The following is a 24,520-nucleotide window of genomic DNA, read 5'->3' as shown; positions in this document are numbered from 1 at the left end:
ACACCTTGATAAGGTACCATCTGACACTCACGTTGAGCCTGTCTTCTCTACTGGGAACTCTCGGGGTTTTATTTACTTTAGTCTCACTGCTCCCTCTTACCACCTATAAGTGTCTGGAAAACAGTCTTGACTTAAAGTTTGTTAAGATGAATCAGTAAATCTGAGGGGGGAAAATACCTTCCTCATCAGTAAACACCACTGCTTCCTCATCGACACTGCAGTGGCCCGTCTCCAGCAGAACATCAAACCACGAGAGGGCACATATCATCCTACCTAGGATGCTTGCGTGCATGGGGCAAGGGGCAGGGAGGAGGAGAGAGGGCAGGAGAAGGAGCTAAGGAGGCAGCTCGGACTAGACTGTGTGGGGCCTGCAACCAGCCGAGGCTTACCCTCCAGGAGGTTTTAGGTTGGGGAACGACTGGCCACGTTTCCAATGCTGAAAGCTGCTGGGCAGCAGAATGAAGTCGGAATTCAAAGGTGGAAATAGGCTGAAGATAGAGGAGTCAGAGGCAGCCTAGCTCCAGGGCTCCCTTTCTTCAGCAGAACCTCTCAGCAGCGAAGGGAGGGAGCCTGATCAGAGCAAGAGAAGACGGGAGATGGGCAAGCTCCGGCCACACGAAGGGAGCACCAGCGTCTCGGGGTGGAGACGGTTCACCCCCACAGGTACTCACTACCTACCAGCTACAGAACAGTTAACATGTGCTAGGTGCTGGGATGCACAAAGATAAACAAGCAGCAATCCACAGTCAAGCAGGGAAAACAGATTAGAAACAAATAATTAACATACCGAATCACGGCTCAACAACAACAAAGGTCATTATCAGAGACAAGGTGTAGAGAGAGCAAGGTACCACAGAGTCAGAGGAGGAGCGAGCTTCAAGAACAAAAGGTGGGGCTGATTAGTAGAGGACCAAATATTACACAGCATCCACAGAGAAGGAGGACGGAAAAGGTAATAGTTTGCTTCTTAACTGTTGTTATGTAAACAAATTCTGAAATTTCATAGTGAAGAAGGTGGCGTCTCTACTTAGGTATTTTCCCCAGGTGTAATTAGAGATGCCACCTTTTTCACTATGAAATTTCAGAATTTGTTTACTTAACAAAACCCAGGTTTAAGGACTTCGCTGGTGGCTCAGCTGGTAAAGAATCCACCTGCAATGCAGGTGACCCAGTTCAATCTCTGGGTTGGGAAGATCCCTTGGAGAGGGGAATGGCAACCCACCCCAGTATTCTTGCCTGGAGAATTCCATGGCCAGAGGAGCCTGGCAGGCTATAGTCTATGGGGTCGCAAAGAGTCGGACACGACTGTGCCACCAACACTCACTTTTTCCCCCAGGTGTAGATCAGAAATTCCCATAATTCTAAACACTGTATATGACTAGACTAACTCAACATCAAGTACCTTACAGTGGGACTTCAAGTCCCTCACTGCATCAAATAGGCAGGTATTAATTTGAGTACATGATCTTGCAAGACCACAAGGACATTTGTGCACTCCCGTGTCACAAACTTGGAAGCAGATGACTACTTCTCAATGCATTAAAACCCAGAAAATGACCTGATCATTGGTTCTAAAAGGACTGGTGTGGAAAACAAGTTAATTCCTTATTTCTAAGAATATGCTATTAATATGGGAGTGAATTCCTAGTCTTTATTTAATTTTATTAGCGTGAGAGCAGAGAAGTGTCCATGCTGTGTAGTTGGGTACAATGAATTCAGTGAGCTTATGGGAGCAGGGAACAGTAAAGGAAGACAAACATTTGTTGTTATGTGAACACCCAAGTGTTCTTTATAAAGATTTCTAAAGCAACTCCCTGCCTTCCTAGTACAGCACCTGAAACCACGGGTAAAAAATACCCCATCCGAAGTGCCCACAGAGAATCTTCACTGGGAGCAGAACAACCTTTAAAGGTTTCAAGTTTCCAGGAATGAAGCCAGTTTGCCTTTAAACTACACTCAGAAATAAAACAGATCATTCAAAGCAGAAGCTGCATTTCCTAAGCTAAGTCAACACACAATCAATGACTTAAAAACACCACTGACAATCAGGCTCTATGGTGCACGAGCAGCAGGCAAGTGCTTACTTTCACAAGAGGCGCTTGTGTCTCCAGGAGAAGATGCAGCAAAGGAAATCTAAGCTTGAGATAAAGTTACATAATGTGTGTAGCAAAGTGAAGGTCAACTGATTTTGTAACAGGTGGTAGAGGAAAGAGACTGGGAAAATAGGAGTAAATCTAGTTTGTTAACAGCAGAAGTAAAAGGCAGTCGAGCACAGACAGTGCTCCTTATTCGTGGTGGTGATGGTCTATAAAGCAGGTGTGGCCACTGAATTAGCAGATCGTGGACTGCTGCTCCTAAGGGAGATACAGGATGAGGTTCCTGTGAGCTTCTGATTACAATATTTACATCAACCAATCCATACTGAACTGTTTTACGTGTGTTTTTGTTAAAGGCACTGTATTTAATGGGCTTCCCTGGTGGCCCAGTGGTAAAGAATTCACCTGCAATACAGGAGATGAGGGTTCAATCCCTGGGTTGGGAAGATTACCTGAAGGAGGAAATGGCAACTCACTCCAGTATTCTTGCCAGGAGAATCCCATGGACAGAGGAATCTGGCAGGCTATAGTCCCCGGGGGTTGCAAAGAGTCGGACATGACTGAGCGACTAAACAACCACCACAACCGTATTTAACGTGTACTGCTGACTCATGAACACTGAACTCATGAGCACTACTGCTTGCACCTGAATGGAGCTTAGCCAGCACACGGGCTTCTTCCATAAGGTGCATCACAGGGATGTCAGACTGCACAGCCCTCCGTGCAAAGAAGGGGAGCAAGGGGACTCCATAGGCCGTGAGGAGGAGCTGTGTTGAGCCTGAGCGCCAGGAAGAGAAGGCAGACAGCACTTGGCTCAGCCCCGTTGGGATGTGCATGGAGGTGAGTCACAAAGCCCAGCCGCCTGCCCAGGTTCACGAATGGCTGGGAAGGCTGTGTCTGAGTACCGCGTGTGCAGCTACGAATAAATGTCAGCAGCAGGTGAACTGGCACATACAGAACACCCGCAGATCATGATGGTTGACTTCACTTGTTTCAAACGCATTAAAAGAAAACAAACCTGTATTTTCCACCCCATTAATCAATCCTGCTTCCTATTAGAGTGACTGTGGGCTAACAGGGGTGGGGGAGGCATCTCTTTTTGCTTCAGTTTTGCTTCTAGTTTAGAAAAAAAACAAAGCAGTTGCATATGAAGAAACTAAAGCTAAACCCAGGACAAAACACCTGAGGGGTTCCCATGCCTCAGTCACAGCATTATAACTTCCTGAATAAGAACACATAAAGAAAATTGTGGACAAACTCAGTCAAGACCGGATCTGAACAAAACGGATCCGTTTATGAACGGATCTGAACAAAAACCTGGAACTCTCAATTCTTTATCTCCTCGGATTACACTTCCTCCTTCCTCTCTCCATTCTTTCAAAAAACATTCACATGCCATATAACATACTAGAAGGTACCAGATTAAAACGAGAGCCTCAATAAATTCAGAACCTATTGGAAGAGACTGCAAGTAAAGAGTTAAATCAAATCTAATGTGGTCTTTCTGTAAGATAAGCAAACTGGAAACAACCCAAATTTCTATCTATGGTTGAAGTGTATAAAGAAAGTAAAGCCACAGACTGGAATACTACACAGCAATGAGAATAAATGAACGACAACCACCTGTGGGGGTAGCAGAAAGCAGGAGAGAAATCACAGGGAGCTGCACACACCATACTAAGGAAGTAAGTCTTTTGTGGGGACATAAAGGGAGGAGATACGGACCCTGAAAGATTTAAGTAGAAGATTCAGCAGATCTGAATTTTACACCAATCGTTATGTCAGGCGATGTGATGCACGTATTACAAGAAGACAAGAAGACCACACAGGAGACAATAAAGGAAATTACAGCAAGAATCAGCATGAAGGTACAAGCTAATGGTAGAGAGAGGATGAGAGAAGTCAAGCATACACAATCAAAACGGGAGTGAGCAGGAGAGTCAGAGGAGTCCCAGAATCATTCTGGAAGGAGTGCATGGCATTTTTTTTTTCTATGTATTTTTTTCTCTTTAATTAACATCTTTGTTTTTACTAGAAATACAACACATACAGAAAGGTGCATAAAATATAAATATGTAAACTGACACATCATAAAACAAACACCCATATAACTACCAAGAAAGGGGCAAGTAAATGCCTAGAAGTCCTCCTGTCTGTTTCCATCCCTTATCCTAATACACTTCCTCAAGAAGTAACTACTTATCTGCTTGTTTTTCCTTGCTTTTACCCTCTAAATAGGCACCCCTAAATCTGCAATTTTTTTAATAGAAGACTTAATCGCTAGCTAAGGTTTGCACACACAAAAAATTTTAAAATGAAAACTGCAAAAGTTAGCCCCCAAAATATTTTTGTATGTTGTATAATTTGGACAGTTCTTCTATATTACATAGGTAGAATGGAATACTAACTGCAGACCTGGGGCATAACTGTGCATGCTGTAGTCCGCACGTAGAAACTGTAATGTTTCTAGATAAGGCAGCCCGTGTGGAGGCTGACCTCCTAAGGAAAATATGTGAAAACCCTCAAGTGTTGCAACATCTTCAAAGACTTAGAAATCGTGGACTCCAGAATGCTTGATAAACAAAGTAAAGAACACAGGAGTATCCATTAACTTAGTGCTGTTCTAACTGCTGAAATAAGTGAAACAAATGAAATATCAAAATGTTCTACACGTACTATAGAAAGGAAAGTATTATTAAGTGAGACTTCCTTCAGTAATACAGAATGCAGTGTGTGTGCCTATACATATGACATGTTTAGATACTTCACTGAATTTAAGCAAAGGTCATCTAGAGACTTGCAGGAAAAGTAGATAGAGTATTAACTTCAGAATGAGTTACCACCTTTGAGCATGCTTCTGAATATGAATTCTTACAACATCCTAGAAGGAAGTCTAGAGAGTAATTATATTAATATTCTATGAAGTCATTTTAAGTCACTTAAAATCACATTCTGTTAAGAAGTAAATATAAAAAGAAGAACTTTCATAGCTACACCTTTGTGTCAGTAAATAGTTTATCTTTTATAATTGCTGACCATCTGAAGTGACGGAGAGATTGCACTGGATAAACTGAAACACTCCCAAATAATGTACCAAATGCAAAATTTTGGGAAGAAAAGAAAAGAAAAAACACAAACAAATAAAGAATCACACTTAACATCACTTCAGTTCTCTGGAGTTGGAGACCAATACTCAAGGCACCTGACACATTGGGAAAGATTGAGGGCAGGAGAAGAGGGTGGCAGAGGAAGAGATGGTTGGATGGCATCACTGACTCAATGGACATGATTTTGAGCAAGCTCAAGAAGTTGGTGATAGACAGGGAAGCCTGGCGTGCTTCAGTCCATGGGGTCGCAGAGTCTGACATGACTTAGCAACTGAACAACAGTAACAATAAAGCAAGCATCAGTCAGGTCAAAAGTCAGAAACATGGAAGAAATACGGGCTGCAAGTTCTCTTCTTTGGGAACTTTCCCCTTTTTCTTGGGTTTGACATACTCCAACACTTAATGACTCCCACAGAGGAAATGCTTTTCCAGAAACTCTTCACAATTACTGAGAGCCGAGAATCACACACAGTACATTTTTGGCAGTGAACCTGGGCAAGGCTGTTGCCTGGAGCTGCTAGCCCCAAACACTAAGCTTCCCAGCGAATGGTGCTCGTCTCAGTAGAAGGCCCCCTCCCCAGACCCCTACAGGTTCTCCGGCCCCTGCCAACAGCCCTTTCAATCTTCCACAGGCTCACTTGCAACCCTGCATAAGTTGCCAGTGTCTCTCGGCTCCTTCACCTGCAGGGTTTCATTTTTCTGTTTGACGCCTAATGTGGACTTTCCTGCGGACTACAAAAGAGCCCTCTCCGGCTGTTTCTCACACGCTGACACAATCGCTCCTCTGTAACTCAAGAGAGGATTAATGATTGGGTTTTATTTGATTGTAGTTTTGATTAATCCTGACTTTGTTTAATTTGTGACCTTTGCCGGACTCCCGAGGGCTGGGAATTAGAAGGCGCACACTGCACCGCTGTGTTCGGAGCGGGCTGAGCCTGCCAATTTACTGCATGCCTCATTAGCCACAAAAGCGATGAAATTTTAGTCCAAAAACAGCTTCACATTTTTTTTCCAGGGTATGGGTACAAAATTCCTCTATGAGCTTTTCTTTCTGACTTAAATATAGCAAGCCAATAATTAAGTCTATCCTGGTTAAGCTTGGAGGGTTCTAATTGCAATTGGCAGGTATCTCAGTAAATTACCAAACCCAGGCAAGTCATGTCCCAACGCAGCTGTCCTGACTTCCTGGGCTTAGAATTAGTGTTTGTGAAAGGCTGGGAAAAACCTGACTTTTCAAACTGCCAAAAATTACAATATTCTTTAATACAGTGGTCCCCAACATTTTTGGGACCAGGGGCCAGTTTCGTGGAAGACAATTTTTCCACGGACTAGGGAGGAGGACATTTTCAGGATGATTCAAGCACATTACATTTACTGTGCACTTTATTACATCAGCTCCACTCAGATCATCAGACATTAGATCCCAGAGGTTGGGGACCCCTGCTTTAATAAATTTGTCTTTGGAATTAAAACCAAATTTATATGAATAAATTTATCCTAGTTTGTGTTTAAGATTTAACACATTGCGGAAAAGTTGCTGTAGCTTTTCATTATTTACTATTTGAGAATCAGTTATTTAGAATGTTTCTATAAATCATTTGTAAGACAATGTTCTATATAATGGAGCTGCCAGAATCAACAAATTATGAGAAACTGTACAAGATGCCCCTTTCTGTGATAACTCAATTCTGCTGATTAAACAAGTTTCATTAAGGAATGAAAAAAATGTACGTGCATGTGTGCTAAGTCACTTCTGTCGTGTCCCACTCTGTGTGACCCTGCATACAGTAGCCTGCCAGGCTCCTCTGTCCATGGGATTCTCCAGGTGAGAATACTGGAGTGGGCTGCCATGTCCTCCTTCAGGGCATCTTTTCGATCCAGGGATCGAACCTGCGTTCCTTACATCTCCTGCATTGGCAGGCGGGTTCTTTACCACTAGTGTTTTCGATGCAGGAAAGGTCCAAAGCTCACTGTGTGATCCAATGCCCTAAACCCTGCATTGTACAGAAAGCACCCTCTCAAGTCCCAGTTCTGTTAAAGAAGGGCTGGTACTTAAAAGACATTTGAAAGCAATTTCAGTTTCAAATATTTTTATATGAAAAAAAAAATTTCCTCCTTAGTCAACGATTACCTCACTTTTACCTAATTCAGCAATGATTTTTAAACAATGATTTTTACTTTTATCCTCTTTCCAAAACATTCAGCTTTAGTTTCACAAAAATATTTTTTTTCTTACAAGAATATCATTGGTTTCATAAAAGATAAAAAAGCATGATTACAATATCCTGAGTAAGTGGAATAAACAAGAATGGAAACAAACTAACTTTAGTAGTCACTCAGCAAGTCAGCTGCAATGCTTGGGGGTGTGTCAGGAGTGGTCTCACAGCTGTCCTAGCTATTAGTTTTTGTCTGGAGCAGAGAGAAAAATACAGCCTCAATTAACCTGGCAAGTGGGTTAAGGATTAAGTGGAAGCTGGTTCAAAAGGCTTCTCATATATTTAATATTAATGATAGTGCTCAGTTACCCTAATAGTGCCCACTAGGGTAAAAAAAAAAAGTTACTATTCCAAACTGTGGGTCTGTGCTTCTAGAGATAAAATAATTGCTATCAGTTTTATGAAGTGATGAGAGGAGAAGCCATGATTCATGTTCTTGTCTTCCTGTAAAGTCCATTACACCATCTGTCTCCTATCTATTTCTATCATTCAATGTGCTAAATAAAGAATAAAATGAACACACTATTTTACAGGTAGAACAGCACGTGGAAAGGAAAAAATCTAAGGATAAACTTGGGACGGACCACAACTTCAAGTTTTAAAAACTTAAAGAAAACCCTCTGAGTATGCTGCTTACTCTAAAAACCAAAGAAGAAACAGAAGACAGAGGCATAAGGCTCTCATGGAACCAGACAGTTAGGCAAGTTTCATCCGGAAAAACGTGGAGGCTTCACAAGAGGTAAAAGGGATACCACCAAGTGGACAGATTAAAGCAAAAATAGATGAATGAACAAAGAAACCTGCCACAATTACTTTTTTTTTTAAAGTTACATATCTGAATCTAATTAAAGCCAGTTGCCATTATCCTCCTAACATGAATGTGAAAATAAAACAAACTAAATGCTCATGGCTTACATTTTCTCTAGAAGGAGAAAGGTTTGACAGTAAATTATATATTTATGTCCTACAAAGCTCCATGTGATTTAATTACTACATAAAAGAAAAAAAAACTAGTTTAAAATACCTGTTATCAATCCAGCAGGCCAGTCATTGTGCACTTGTCTACATTTTTAAGGACAAGTTCCTTGAAGCAGAGTTGCAAAGTCAAAAGGTCTGCTTTTAAAGCTTCTGATAAATAAACCCAATTTCACTGCAGAAATGCTTACTAGCTTACTCAGACTCAACTTACTGTATACACTTTAAAACATATTCATACTGTAATGGGAGTATTATCATATCTGTCCTTTCATGTGAGATATTTGAGAAAGGCATCTTTTAATTTTCTTTTGTCATACGTGACACAATGTTTGCCCGTCGTGTTACTGGCCATCTGAAATCACATTTTGTTAATGACTCATTCATATGCTTTGCCCACTTTTCTATTAGCACCAGTATTCTCATCTCACAGATGAAGAAACAGAGGCCCAAAGAGGTTAAATAACTTTCTGAAGGCTCTTACAGTGAATGACTCATATTCCTGGAGTTAAAATTTTGGTATCCTTCTCATCTTTCTAACAGTGTGTGTGCAGGAAGCAGGCTCAAGTTCTGATGGGTGGTAATCTCAGCATCAGCCTAAATGAAGAATGCTCACCATCCCCTTAGGTCCACAACCACCACTACAACCAAGGAGACAGAGCAATACCTGAAAAGAATATTTGATATTTTGGAAAAAGTACTGAAACAGGCATGGGAAAAAAGTCTACTTTTTTGTTTAGGATCCTCTTCACACATATTCTGCTCAGTTTTGTATGAAGTTTGAATTAGGAATGGGAGGCGGGTGGGGGATGCCTCTGAAGGCCTGATGCTGGTCCTGTAATCCCGTCTAAGCTGAGAAGTGGAACTGCTGGGCACAGGGGAGCTGTGACACAGTTCTCAACAGGAGGGCTGGCTGCCTGTTCAAACCCATTCCCTCACCCTTGTTTACTAATGGGATCTGGATTGTGAATGGGAAAGAACAGTGAAATGCTTAAAACCAAACTCAATTACTGTGAAAGAATGGAACAACTCAAAAAGAGGGTGGATGATTCAAGCCTAAAAATACATATGATTTAACAGACAGGGGTACTTTTTTAAGGAGTAATCAAACAATCCGCCAAAGTCAATATATTAAATTATGTATTTAAATAGATTAAAATGTATTTTTAAAAACAACCGCTTTTCTTCTCTGAGAAATACATTTTAAAATCATCCCCAACGGTTTAGGAGGTCAATAAGCAAACATACCACCACCACCTTCTTTTATTTGTTTCTTCCTGCTTAAAACCAGAGGTCAAGCAAAAGGCACCGAAGGGCATTCAGTAGTACTAAATTCAGAACAACAACTCTAATGGTGTATGCCACCACAGCCCTATCACAGATAAACAGTCCCACTTACGCCCATTATTGAGGGAACCATACAAATGGTAGCCACAAACAGAAGAAAATGCACTGCTAATGGAAGAAATCATGCTATCCAACATCCAGGCTGAGACACAAAAGACCAAATGCAATTATGTAACCCTGGGTAGCATAACCAATAACTGGTTTAATTTTCCATACTACAAATCCAATCACAAAGTCAATGGAAACATTTTTATATTACTCAAACATAATCAAATTCCAGTCCATTCAGCTGTTGAAAACACTTTTGGTTATATATCTCCACAGGAAGGAAGAAAGGCATGATTAGTTCACGAGAAACAGCCAAAAAGATAATTAATAACTCTATACAATAAAGCAACTACTCTTCTTTTTTTTTGAGCAAAAAAACCCAAAAAACCAAAAAACCAGAATAGTGCTTATATAGTCCCACTTCAAGAAATTCCTAGTCTAAAATAAGTTGTACACGTTAAATTCTGGTAACCCAGAACTCATACAGGAAAAAAGTCTGATCCGTGCAGGCAAAAGAAAGACTCCTTTTAATAAAGCAACAATGGATTTAGATTATAAGTGACAATAAAAATTGTACTGATAAACTATTTTCTTAGACATATCTGGAAAGACCAAAGGTACGTCCCTCTTGTTCTCTAAGTTCATAAGGCCTTTAGTATCTCAGGACCAGAAAAAATTTCTTACACTTGATCATCTCAGCTCTACTATTTGAGGTTTCTGCAACAGACTCTATGAACCAAGAAACACTGCCACCTTAGATTTCTAATGACAGTTACCAACCTACTTCACATGATGCAGCTGAAACAGTAATCCGAGGGATCTGGTTCATTCATTACAAGTGAGACCAAAGACTCTGTCTCAATGGGAAAATAAGAAAGCAGCATATCCATGTCAATCACTACATTATACGAAGTCATAATCATAAAATTTAACACGAAAGATGGGGAAGGTTACAATTTAAGCAAATTACCTCAGGATTCACACGTAACATCCTTGACATGGGCTCGGAGGCCCTGTGTGATGTAAATCTTGCCCTCCTCAGGCGTTCTGAATACTCCACCCCACCTTGCACGCTGACTTCACTGGCCTTCATCAGACCCTAGAGCACTCTCAGTCCGCCCACCACTGGGCCTCTCCTTATGCTGACTCTGCTGCCTAGGAAGTTGTTCTTCTCCAATACCTCTCCATCAGACGGCACTCCTACCCATGCCTCAGGTCTTCGATGTAGATCTTTCAATTATTTCCAGTGGTTTTCCAGCTTATTGAACTATTACTAATGTGTTAAGACTCATTCGCTCCTCAATGCACTGTAATTTCTGTGCTTCATTCACGTAGAGGCTGGATCCCTCAACGTAAGTCCTTGACTCCTGTAATGGTACTTTTGTGAAGGAACAGTCATTCAAGCTGATGTTTCTAGCAGAGGCAAGGGTGCTAGGGAGCCCCAGGTTGCCACTGTGCTGACACCACTTCTGGTCTTAAATGCCACCTCACCCGGAAGATCACTGCAGAGGAGCTCAGATTCCTTGTTAGGAATTTTAATTTAATACTAAACTTATTGTTAATTAGATATTACAATCATAACTAAATTCCTATCTGCTTAACATACCCTCTTATCAAAAGTGTATTAGATAAAGGGACTGAATGTATCTTGTTCAAAATTACATTGATCCAGTACGGTTCCTGAAACACAGGTATTACTATAGACATTTATTAAAACAGAAGAAAGAAACAAAGACTAGGAAGGAAGAAGAGAGAGGGAGGGAGAGGAGAGGATGGGAGAAGTAGGAACTAACTGAAACACTTACTGGAAAAGCTGTTCCACTGTTGAGAATGTTTATGAAAAATAAGCCAAGATATTGCACCACTTTTTGTAATGAAAAAGATGGGCTGTATATATACTAACATGGCATAATTTAATAAGCTGGATGACTAAGCATTATGTACCACTCTTTAGACTGCAACGAGATCCAACCAGTCAATCCTAAAGGAAGTCAACCCTGAATATTCATTGGAAAGACTGATGTTGAAGCTCCAATATTTTGGCCACCTGATATGAAGAGCTGACTCATCAGAAAAGGCCCTGATGCTGGGAAAGACTGAAGGCAGGAGGAGAAGGAGATGACAGACGATGAGATGGCTAGATGGCATCACCGACTCAATGGACATGAATTTGAGGAAACTCCAGGAGATAGTGGAGGGCAGAGGAGCCTAGCATGCTAGAGCCCACGGGTTCACAAAAAGCTGGACAAGATTTAGCAAATGAAAAACAACAACCACTCTACTAGCTACAACTTTCCAGAAACCATCAAATGCAGGGACAGACTGATAGAAATATGCTATCAGAGTAACTATTGCTCAACCAAGGTAGGTTTCATGCCCCTAACTCCACTGCAGTTTGAGAAGAGCAAACATGAATATGTTTAACACCGTACGAATGGAACAGGGAAGAGAAGTCAGTGGTCCCTTTTTCTTGGAATGCAGTTGTATCTGTTTTAGGGCTCCTGGAAATCCCAGGTTGCCCAAGTGAGCACACTTAAGTGAGAAGGCAGGATTCAGACCCCGTGTGTCTATCCTCAAAGTTCACATCAGGAAAGATACCCGACTGCTAGAAGTTATGAAACACCAACTTAATTATGAGCCTCCTGAATCCCTGTGAAACATTCCCCCTCCTCTCAGGATAACATTCCTCGTTCTCCACGTCTGCCCCTCAGCTCCCAGCCTCACTCCCATGAGAGTTATCTGATTGGCAAGTTTTGAAGAGGGAGATAAACAGGCTCCTTTCAGTCCTTCTGCTTTCCTGCCTTCTACATAGAATGTACGTCCTGTTCTCTCTGCCTGCAGTCATCAGCTGTGCTCTAATTCAAGAGAGAAACATCACAAAGGCTTGGTCTTGGTTGCAAATATAGTCACATACTCTAATCAGCTCTATCAGTATGAAGGCTGTTGTCGTTGTTGAGTCCGACCCTTTGCCACCCCAAGGACGTTAGCACGCTAGGCTCCTCTGTCCATGGAATTCTCCAGGCAAGAATACTGGAGTGGGTTGCCATTTCCTTCTCCAGGGGATCTTCCTGACCCAGGGATCAAACCCGTGGCTGCGCCTCCTGCACAGCAAGCAGATTCTTTACCTCTGAGCCAACTGGGAAGGCCAGAATGCAATAGAATACCACAGTAATTTCACCTGGAACTTTTTATTAGCCTACGGTTCAGTTCCGATCAAACCTATGAAATGCACGGGTCTAAGTTAAAAGCCTCTATTTACAGCACTTCTTTAAGAAGCTGAGTGGAGAAGGAATCCCACAGAGGATATGATCCCTCTGACCTAAAGAGCAAGTAAAAATGCTCAGTTTTAAATAAAAACTCTTGGGAAGCATAAAGGAATCACTGACGTAACTAACCAGTGACTGGTGACTGAAAGGCTGCTCTGGTCTTAGTTTAAAATAAAAACAAAGCACAGCTCTGGAATCTTTCTTATGCTTTAAAAGTGAAAACAAAGACGGGACGGGGAAGCCCCCAGTGCTAAAAAGTGGTAGGAAGAGAAGATGCTGCTGTGGCCAAGACATGCCTTCACACCAACGACACCCCAGGTGAAAAGGACGAGTCAGTTCATTCAAAGTCCAACGTGCAGGGCCTCCCTGGTGGTCCAGTGGTTGGGAACCTGCCTGCCAATGCAGGGGACATGGGTTCAATTCCTGGTTTGGGAAGATCCCACATGCCACGGAACAACTAAGCCCTTCTCCCCAACTACTGAGCACTAAAAATCAACAAATACCTTATCCAATGTGATTCTACAGTCTCACTAAAGCATTCTGTTCAAAACTTCAGAGCAGGGGTATTGAGGTGGGGTAAGGTTGGGGTGGTGTCTCATACAAAGACGCTGACACTGGTAATATAGCCCTCGTCTCTGTGACAACAGAGATGGGTGTGAGTGACGCCTGGTGGGTGACACACGGGCCTGGGGGCTGCTCTTCCTCTGGACCCATCTGGGTGTCCCAGAATGGTGGCTGGTAAGAAGAAGGATCTGCCCGCTGTCCCCGGATGAACTGTCCCCAAAACAAGCATGCTGAAGCACTTCCACTGTTTGCACGTAATGGATACATCAAAGTCTGTATGTGTTGTGCAACTATCTGGATACTTTCTAACAGATGGAGCAACAATAAGAGCGGAGGAGAACACTCCCTTAATTAGCACAGGCCCAACTGGATGCGTACATCTGTTCTGGTGAAGAAGCCCTCTCATGAGGCCCTCTTCCACATCTGGAACCACTGACGGCCTGAGCCATGGGGCTTCATCGTGGTGGAGCTTCATCCCCAGCAGAAGGGGCCAGAAGACCCACTTAATAACACAACGACTTGACCCTGGTTGTCTTAGGGTCTTCATAGTGAGAGGTTTAGTCACATTAAGCCCTCCTATAAAATAAAAATAAAACAACTTTAAAAAATCAGACCTAGAAATAAAAAGAAATATCCTCCAGCACAATTTTATGTGGAGAAATGGAAACACACGAGCACAGTGTGACTGTCTTATCTCTCCGAGAGATGAGTGGCCAGAAAGCTTCACTCCTCTCGTTTCTGCTTTCTTACAACTGGGTTGTGCAATTACCACATGGAACTAGCCCCTGAATACCACCTGGTCTCCTTCCCAGCAGTGAATTCCACTCCCATGCTTGTCATGGCTCATTTGGACAGCACAGTGAGGCTCCTCTGCGGGTCTGCTCCCAGAGCCCACAGAGTCTAAGACAGAATGAGATACGAAGGTGTTTATCATGAGGCAGAATGGAACTCGGAGCCAAAGCAACAGGAGCTCCGTATCGTGAGCAGGCTGGGAACAGAAAGGTTTTTTTCTTTACAGTATACTGGAAAAATAAACTATCCCACAAGACACACAGAGTTTGGGTAAAGGTGAAAATTCTTAAGCAGAATCAACTCCCCACCTTACAGAAACTTAAGAGAACAAAACAACATTTCAGAAACAGAGACGAAGAAGGGCCAGCACATCTTTCATCACTCCCTCTTGCTGCCTTTCCACATAAAATTTTGGTTTAAGAGAGTTGTAATTTACCCCATCCCTGAAGAAATAGCAGAAACTTTGCAACAGATGTTCGTCTAAAAAGTAGCAATCAAAGTCCTTGTTATGGATTTTGAAGACTTCAAGAAGGAAAAGTATGTAAATATATAAAAAATAAAAGGTCAAAAAAATCGACAGAAGGAAAAAACTGAAATTTTGAAAATAAATTTGGTTTAAATGGGAACTTAAATTTCTGATAAATATTATGAACTAAGCCAACATATAAGGACCCTTCCCTCTTGCTCCAGCCTCATGAAAATACTCCATAAAATAGAAAATGACAATGAGGGATCAAGCATGAGCTAAAATAAACCAGAAGTGCCCATATTCATGATAGCAGCAAATGAGCTATCTAGAAATAAATCTAATAGAGACGTGTGAGAATTTTGCTGACAAAATGCAGAAGATACCAATGAAGGTCATAGAAGAAAATGTAAAACAGATAAACAGGCTATATAAGTAGACAGCAAGACTTACTGTTATAAAAATGTCTAATTTTGCCTGCTACATCTATAAAAAATGCAAAGTCTTATCAAAGTCCCAAAAGGAATTTTTTTCAAGAAGAACCTAGTCAGTGTCACTATAAAATTTCTATGAAAGAGTAAAGTTCCAGGTGATTCTAACTGAAGAACACTGAGGAGACTTCTGTCCAGGGATCAAACCACGGTGTCCTGCATTGCAGGCAGATTCTTTACCATCTGAGCTACCGCAGAAGCCCTGTCCTGTCATACACCAGAACTTAAAGAACAGTATATAAAACAGTGACCAACTAGCATGGCCATACAGGTGAATGGAAAACCATACAGAATCCAGAAACAGACTCAGGCACACACAGGCACCTACCATATTACATGGGTGATATTACATGCTTTCCACAGAGAAAAACTGAAATGAAAAACTCTCTTCACATAATGCATTTCAGGTATTTTAGGCTTTCAGGAAACAAAACCTTAACACAAATACAATTCTATAAAAATATCTGCCTTTCACACACATACACACACACACACACACACGGCAATGCATAGAGAGCTTGATTCTTTTTCTAAAAAGTAAATAAATAATATCCATACACACATCTGAATCAACCATACTACCCCTGTTCTGTCCCAACGGACAGCCATATTTTATCTAAGACTCAGTTCAGTTCAGTCGCTCAGTCGTGTCCAACTCTTTGCGACCCCATGAATCGCAGCACGCCAGGCCTCCCTGTCCATCACCAACTCCCAGAGTACACCCAAACCCACGTCCATTGAGTCAGTGATGCCATCCAACCATCTCATCCTCTGTCATTCCCTTCTCCTCCTGCCCCCAATCCTTCCCAGCATCAGGGTCTTTTCCAATGAGTCAACTCTTTGCATGAGGTGGCCAAAGTATTGGAGTTTCAGCTTCAACATCAGTCCTTCCAATGAACACCCAGGACTGATTTCCTTTAGGATGGACTGGTTGGATCTTCTTGCAGTCCAAGGGACTGTCAAGAGTCTTCTCCAACACCACAGTTCAAAAGCATCAATTCTTCAGTGCTCGTATCTAAGACTAACACATGCTTATTATGGAAAAATTAGAAAATGCAACGAGTATGAGAAAGAAAGAAGAGAAAGATCCATATTTCCACCATTCAAAGATGAGTACTTTTAACATTTTGATGATTAGTCTTCCCAGTTTTATTATTTTTGTTAAAAATACACCCATATATGCACAGAAAAATCAGTTCTATGTTGTGGGTTCTGCCTTTTTTTTCACTTAACATTGTATCATGAATATTTCCCCAATGTGTAAGATATTTTTTCAATGAATCAATCATACTTTTATGAGAGAACTGTCCTGTTTTTACTGTCTCTTTTTATAATGTTAACCCTCAATTCCAGATTTGGAACACTGGATAAAGGCAATTAAGACACATTCGAGGATTACAAATATTTTATAAGTGAGCTAAGAAAATGAAAATACATAGGAAATATAAACAAGCAAGACAAGATGATAAAAACAAGAAATGGTAAGAGAGAAGGAAGATGTGCAGGGTGGATGTGGCTGAAGACAAGGAAGACCAATGGGACTGTGGTCTGTCTGGAATGCTGTGAGCTTGAGAGACAACACCAAGGTGATCCCAACCCCCGAGCCCAAGCGGGCGGCTGTGTTCTGGTAGGTTCACTGAAGATGTGTATGTTGCCCCCTCCGTGAAGCTAAGCTTAATTTCAAGATCAAACTGCTGTCTCTGCTAGGCAGTAACCACCCTGCTCTGGAGACCAACAGTATCTCTAATCAAACATGCATGGCCACAAATGTTGAGAAGAAATAACTTAATTCTTCATGGAAAATTATACTAATGTCCACGGGTCCTGGGAGAATGTCATTATGTGGAAGAAAAGGCAAAGAAGAAACAGAATGAAGCCAGCAGTAACTGCTTTCTCACCCACAGCAAAGACATCCTCTGCTAAGAGGAGGGGTTCACCTGTTCCCCGACAGTGACTCCGGTATAAACTCGAGGTGTACGTTACAAACGTTTCCTCGGCAACTGTTCCTATCCTAACAGGCACCCTAACCAAATAGCTTCCTAGAATATTAAGCCGGAGAGAAAAGAAGAACTCCAGATCTAAACAACGTTCCAATGGTCTTGAAGGTTTAATGTGCAGAAAGGACAAACAATATGAAGGCTGTTTAAAACCATCAGTGATCTGGTTACAAATCCTCTTAGAACACATAATGGGAGAGTAATTCGGCACAATTCAAAGAATATTTACTGAGTGCCAATGTGCTTGGTACTGTGCTTGCTGCTCAGAAATCAAGATGAGCAACACTTCCTAATGTCAGAAGTACAGAGGAAGGTGACAAAGTTTACAAATCAATGACTAACACAATGGGGTAAATCCTACAGAAACAGACAAAATAGCATAGAAATTTAACGATCGTCTGCAAAGTTACATATGAAAATCCTTTTCACGTAAATACCTTATACCTTTATCATTCATTTTCTTAAAGGTATCTGTTGAAGAACAAGCCTTTAATTTTGATGACGTACAACTGATCAATTTTTTTCTTTTATGGTTAGTATATTATATGTACTAAAGAAAAGTCTTGGCCTGTTCCAAAGTTTCCCACTTTCTTCCAGAAGTCTACGGTTTTTCCTTTTATGTTTAGGTCTATGATTCACTTTGAATTAATTTCTGCATATGTATGAGGTCCCTACCTCACTTTATCCTATGGACATTCAGTTGTATCTGCATATTTATTTATTTTTTTTTAACTTTTTATTTTGTATTGGAGTATGGCTGATTAACAATGTTGTGATAGTTTCAAGTGAACAGCCAAGGGACTCAGCCATACATACACATGTATCCATTCTCCCCCCAAAACCCCTCCCATCCAGGCTGCCACATAGCATCATCGATGATGCAGAGCTGTATCTGCATCATTTAGTGCTTCCTGCTAAATTACATTGGTGCCTGTGACCGTGTCCCTGTGGGTCTGTAATGTATTCTCTATTCGGCTCCGCTCTTCCATGTGTCAGCCTTCACATCCTTCCATACTTTTTATTACTGACTGTACACCAAGACTACAAGTCAGGCAGTAAAAGTCTTCTGACTCTGTTCTTTTTGGCTAGATCCATCGCAATTCAATGCAAATTTAAAATTCCAGTTTTGTGAGTTTCTACAAAAAGCTCCCTGTGACACTGGCTGGGATTGTGCTGCAATAATAAATGAACTTGGGGGAAATGGGCAACTTAAACTTTGAATAATTCAAATTGTGAACTAGGTATATCCCTGTATTTGTTTAGATATTTTTTATTTTCTCTCAGTAATGTTTTGTGGTTTTCTATGTAGACATCTTGTGCCACTTCTGTTAAATTTACTCTGCAGTGCTTTATGCATTTTGATGTCATTGTAAACAGTATTTCCTAAAATTTCAGTTTCCATTTGCTGGTTGTGAACATAGAGAAAAACAACTGACTTTTATGTGTTGCTTGACGATCATACTGTCAGTGAATAAAGACACTTCTACTACTTCCTTCGGAATTTTATTATTTCCTGACATATTGCAGAACTAGGCTCTTCAATATAATAATGAACAAGGGACTGAAGTGGGTATCTTTGGGTCCTTCCCTTCTCAATGGGAAAGTGTTCAACTTTCATCATCTGTTTCCTCAACTCCTGGCCCCTGTCATGACATCACAACAATCACGTCCCGTGAAAACACACACTGAGGTGTCACAGCAGACCCTCAGCTTCTCTGAACTCTCACAGTCAACATTTACTGATGGTTCAAAGTAGGAGGAAAGAAGAGACGATGTCAGCTTAAAGCACTGGATGGGCTCAGAATGTCTATTTACTTTAGGTGAAGGAGATTGTAGATTCAGGCAGAGAAGGAACCAATAGCGAGCAAAGACTACGTGAGAGAAAAGGAACAGAGAAAGACTGCAGAGGAGGGAACTGGAGTTTAAACCTGTGATAGAAGCAGGCAGGTAGCCTACTGAAGGACAGTGTCTCCCCTGGGTCAGAAGAGAAGACAGCAAGATCGTGGGCAACTGCAGAGGTCACGAAGGTGGCCGAGAGATCCCAGAAGAGCCTTGGTTTCGGGAAAATGAGAGCAGGACACTCACCCGGTGCTGGGGGCTGGGAACAGTGATGGAGAAAGTCTTAAGGGGACTCAAAAGAGACATACCAGTTCTAGATAGTAGGAAACCAAGACTCTTCAGAATCACAGAGCAACAGCAGATGTATCCCATGTAGCAAATGTCTGCGGCTTCACACAGAGCATTTCAGGAAGCCGCAAGAGGAGGGAAAAAGTAGGTTAAGAAAGGTTTTGTTAAAACTGACAATTTGGGGGACTTCCCTGGCATTCCAGTGGTTAAGAGTCTGTGCTTCCACTGCAGGGGGCATAAGTTTGATCCCTGGTTGGGGAACTAAGATCCTGCATGCCACCTGACATGGCCAAAACAAACAAAAAAGTGGCAACATTGTAGAAACTGACTGGAGACTGGCAAATATTAATGATTAGATATGGGGGTGGTATGAGGAGGTTCATGACACTACTGTCTCTACTTTTGTGAACCTCTGGAAATGTTTACAATAAAAAGGTTTTAAAATTGCGCAGCTGTCGTGAGACCTCAGGAAAAACAACTTGTCTGAAGTTTGCAGAAGGTTTTAGGAGTTTCAGAGATACAACTGGACACAGATATATACTCTAGAGGACTTAAATTTTCAACGAGAAGGAGGCAAAACCTGTTTCTATTTGACCAGGATTTGTCCCAAATCTAAGGAGCAGGTTAGCATTAAGTGGGTCGGGGTAGCCAACAGCCAGAAGACAAAAGTGGCGAGGACCAGCACGGCTAGCGAGTGGAGAACATGGTAAAAATACTCACTTCATCTCCAGAACTTCCTCCAAGTGCTTCCTTCTCTCGGCCCGGAGGTTGGTTAGATGTGTTTCCTTCTCGGCCAGCGACTGCTGAGTGGAGGACAGCTTCGCCTTCATGGACTCCAGCTCTTGCTTCACCTTCTCCATGGCCATCAGTAACTCCTCCACCTGCGAGAGAGATGGAAAAGGCAGAAACTGAGCGCCCAGATTGGAGACAGTCAGAGGAGCTGGGCGGTGGGCAACACCTGGGCCAACAACACTGAAGACACACAGCGGAAATCCTGCTCTCTCTCTGTATCACACACGTGGCAGGTAAAGAACTACATCTCTCATGTCTGCTCTTAATCGTTTTCACTTCAGGACAGAAAGAATTTCATTTTCTTTTTGATAAATGCAAGAGCATCAGTTCAAGAAGTAACACTCTGCCACAGGCAACCCCTTTAAAGGAACTTATTTGGAAATAGTCCAGAAACTTCCATGGAAACAACACTATAATGCAGATAAAAATATAAGTACCAAAATCATAATAAACATTTCTAGAAGGGTTTTAGGACATAAAAGCCATAAACCTGACTAATACCAGATGCAGAATAAACATAAATGAGTCACTTTTATTTGTTCAAACTGAGGTTCTTCTGTTTACACCATCACCTAGAATTTTGAGTTAAAGAAACAGCTAGACTTCCATCAGATAATTTCTTGCTCTAAAGCCAGGTAGGTAGAGTATTCTCAAGAAAGTCAAGAAGAAAAGAAGAAATATATCTCTATGACCAGATGGAGAAGAGACAGGATGCTTGAGAAAGACCTGTAAACACACCAGAGATAAAGAGGAGAGATGCCGAGAAGAAACAAGAAACTAGGAAAGCAAGGTCAGCACCTTATCAGTTATTTCCACATGCGGTTCCAAAAATCAGAATTATTTAAATGAACAAGTTCACCTTAATTCAGAGGCCAAAACATGCGGACAGAAAGTATCTGTTATCATCTAAAAGCAACCTCAGCAAGATAACCAAACAGCCAAGTATACCAGTCAGAAGATTACTGACAAGAAATAATCTTGGTTATTAATACAATCCTTTTCAGAGGTAGAGGAGAGTGTTTTGGTAACAGCAGACTCACTGGAAAAGACCCCGATGCTGGGAAAGATTGAGGACAAGAGCAGAAGGGGATGACAGGTGATGAGACAGTTGGATGGCATCACTGACTCGATGGACATGAGTTTGATTAAGCTCTGGGAGATGGTGAAGGACAGGGAAGCCTGGCATGAGCAGTCCATGGGGTCACAAGGAGTCGGACACGACTGAGCAACTGAACACAACAAATAGCTGTTAAAAACTAACAGTAAACAGATACATTTAGTTTGCTGGCATTTGAATTACTTTGAGTATCTTTTCAGAAGTGGTCAAGTTATTGTTCTCAGCTAATAGCATCCTGACCATCCCACCTGTTCTGAGACTTCTGTTATTATGCAGATCTCCTCGGATATGTACTAACACATCTGCAAGCTTTACAACAAAAAAGCTTTGCCTTTTTGAAGACTGTCAATAAGGATGACTCTGCATTATCAGTTTAATTCATATCCTGTCTTTCACTGCTCCAGGCAAGCTATGATTATCAGTTTCTTAGGTAACTTGAAGGGGTACCTTATACATACACAAGCATTTATAATACATTATTCCTCCTCTTTCTATACAAAGGTAAGCCCACTCTGAAAAGTGAAAGTTATAGTAACTCAGTTGTGTCCTACTCTTTGCGACCCCATGGGCTATAGCCTACTAGGCTCCTCTGTCCATGGGATTCTCCAGGCAAGAATACTGGAGTGGGTTGCCATTCTCTTCTCCAGGGGATCTTCCCTACCCAGTGATCAAACCCAGGTCTCCTGCATTGCAGGTGAATTCTTTACCGACTGAGCCACCAGGAAAGCCCCAAGCCCACTCTACACATACTCTTATGTATATAAAAATTTTAGTAAACCTTTACTGAACTAAAAACACACAAATAATAAATGTACAATCCGAAGATTTCTAAGTGAACAAATCTATGTAAAGAGCCCACAAACCAACAACCAGAATATCACCAGGACTCCCACCCTCATATCCCTTTTCTAGGTAAAGTGTAACCATTATTGCAACATTCTAGTTTAGTCTATTTGTTTTAACATTATACAGATGGAATTACATAGTACATACTTTTAAGCACTGGTGTTGTATTTGTGAGATTCATCTACACTGCTGGGTAAAACTGTAGTTTTGTAGTTCTCATGACTGTATGATATTCCACTGAGTGAAAACTGGAATTTATTGTGCCAAACTACAGCAATTCATCTTCTGATAATACCAGTATTGTAATCCTGGAATAAACCTCACTTCAAGCATTTCTTTTTCACATACACTACTTGTGGACTGGCAATATTTTGTTTAGGAATTTTTATATTTATGTTCATGGTTGAGACAGGCCTAAACTTTTCCTTTCTCACATTAGCTTTGTCAAGTTTTGATGGGAAGTTACGCTGGCCTTATAAAACATGTCCCTACTTTTTTGGTTTCTGGAATTGTTACTGTAAGAATTATCTGCTCTTTTATGTTTATTAAAAATCACCAATATAACTCTCTGGGCTTGAAATTTGTGGGAAAAATTTTTATTACCAATTCTTTTTTTTTTTTCAGGTTTTCTTTTTCATATTTAGCTAGTTTTGCTAAAGTTTCATTTTTCTTGGCATTTGCGCATTTAGCCTAAGCCTTCAAATATACTGGCAATGATATCCTTGTCCTTTTTTAATACTTGTAGGACTTATGAGCCCTGTATCACTCCAACAGTTGCTCACTGAGCCTTCTTTCTTTTTCTCTTTAGTCTCACCAAAGGCCAGTTAATTTTCTTAGCGTTTTCAGAGGACCAATTTGGGGCATCAGAGACCCTTTTTAGAAAAAGGGAGAACTAATTGTCTGTTAAGAGACTCTTCACCTTGGGCTACCATGGACCTTTTCTTCCATAGTGCCAAGACACGAAAACCCAGCATTTAAGTTCAACAACTTAACAATAACTTATCTTTCAATTCCCTCTCAATTCACCCCCTGGCCTGAGAATTTCCTACATTGTTAACAATGTATGAATGCATATTTTATCAGCCATCCTCAATTGCTTCTCTGGAATTATTTTCCCAGCATCAAGTCTGCCATGGTTACAAACACATTACCTTTCATCCCAAAGTTAAACTCACAGAATTCTGCTTGTTAGTAAAACATCACTTTCTTAAGGACTGCTTAATTTCCCATCCATTTGAGTGCCAGACCCTCAAGGTAGTTCCACCTCAGATCATACATTTATCCAAATAACTTTTAAAGCATTTTGGCATCTAATGCAAGCATAGTCCCGTAAACCAGGACTTCCAACTAATCACCTGCTTTATACTCTGGCTCCAAGCCAGGGAAACAGCTTCAAAGCCAAACTGAAATTCTTCCCTTTCTGTTACTTTTCCACAGTCCCAGAGAACACAGTCAGCTTTCTCCACTCAGACATTCATCCCGTTCCATGCCCACCTTACAACAGTTATGCAGTTTTGGGTGCATACACCATACAGTAGTCATGTATGGATGTGACAGCTGGATCATAAAGAAATCTGAATGCCAGAGTATTGATGTTTTTGAACTGTGGTGCTGGAGAAGACTCTTGAGAGTCCCTTGGACTGCAAGGAGATCAAACCAGTCAATCCTAAAGGAAATCAGTCCTGAATATTCATTGGAAGGATTGATGCTGAAGCTGAAGCTCCAATACTTTGGCCACCTGATGCAAAGGGCCGACTCATTGGAAAAGACCTTGATGGTGGGAAAGATTGAGGGCAGGAGGAAAGGGAGTGACAGAGTATGAGATGGTTGGATGGCATCACCAACTCAACAGGTATGAGTCTGAGGAGACCGTCTCCAGGAGACAGTGAAGGACAGGGGAGCCTGGCGTGCTGCAGTCCATGGGGTCACAGCTTAGCGACTGAACAACAATTGAGACATGAAGGTAATGAAAGTTGAGTAGAAGAAAGGAAGTGATACACACCCCACCAAACCATGAAGAAATTCTCCACAATTTTAAAATGTGCTTTGGGTCACAGTATAATTTTCAAAAGCACATGTTTTAAGACAAAAAAAAAAAAAAAAAAGCCCAGACCAAAGCAGGGATTCAAGTATGTAACCTAAACTGCCTCCACTAAGACATTAAGGAGGGAGCTCTGGGCGGAGAGTGTGCGGTGCCAGCAGCACCAGATGGTTTGCTTAAATCACAAGCTAATAAACTTCTACTCAGAATCAGAAAGGAACAAATTATGGCT

At 41.4% G+C, this 24,520-nt stretch overlaps 1 protein-coding gene across 32 annotated transcripts in view; it reads right to left on the bottom strand.

Moving 5' to 3' along the window:
* The window catches only part of ERC1 (ELKS/RAB6-interacting/CAST family member 1), a 266,710-nt gene that overhangs the window by 93,411 nt on the left and 148,779 nt on the right, over window positions 1-24,520 (bottom strand). For 31 of the 32 annotated variants that reach the window (XM_081594049.1, XM_081594055.1, XM_081594066.1 and 28 more), the window contains one exon: window positions 20,213-20,373. In XM_081594049.1, coding sequence (XP_081450175.1) covers window positions 20,213-20,373 — 161 coding nt within the window. Of the gene's footprint in view, window positions 1-18,078; window positions 19,417-19,557; window positions 20,374-24,520 lie in introns of those variants that run through there. The other variant, XR_014083087.1, reaches the window with a different exon arrangement.

Source organism: Giraffa tippelskirchi, chromosome 4 (genome assembly GCF_054371585.1).
Source record: "Giraffa tippelskirchi isolate mGirTip1 chromosome 4, T2T-mGirTip1v1.2.pri, whole genome shotgun sequence".
NCBI classification, from domain to species: Eukaryota; Metazoa; Chordata; class Mammalia; order Artiodactyla; family Giraffidae; genus Giraffa; species Giraffa tippelskirchi.
The sequence above is the reverse complement of the archived record's forward strand: the minus strand, read 5'-3'. Positions and strand labels throughout refer to the sequence as shown.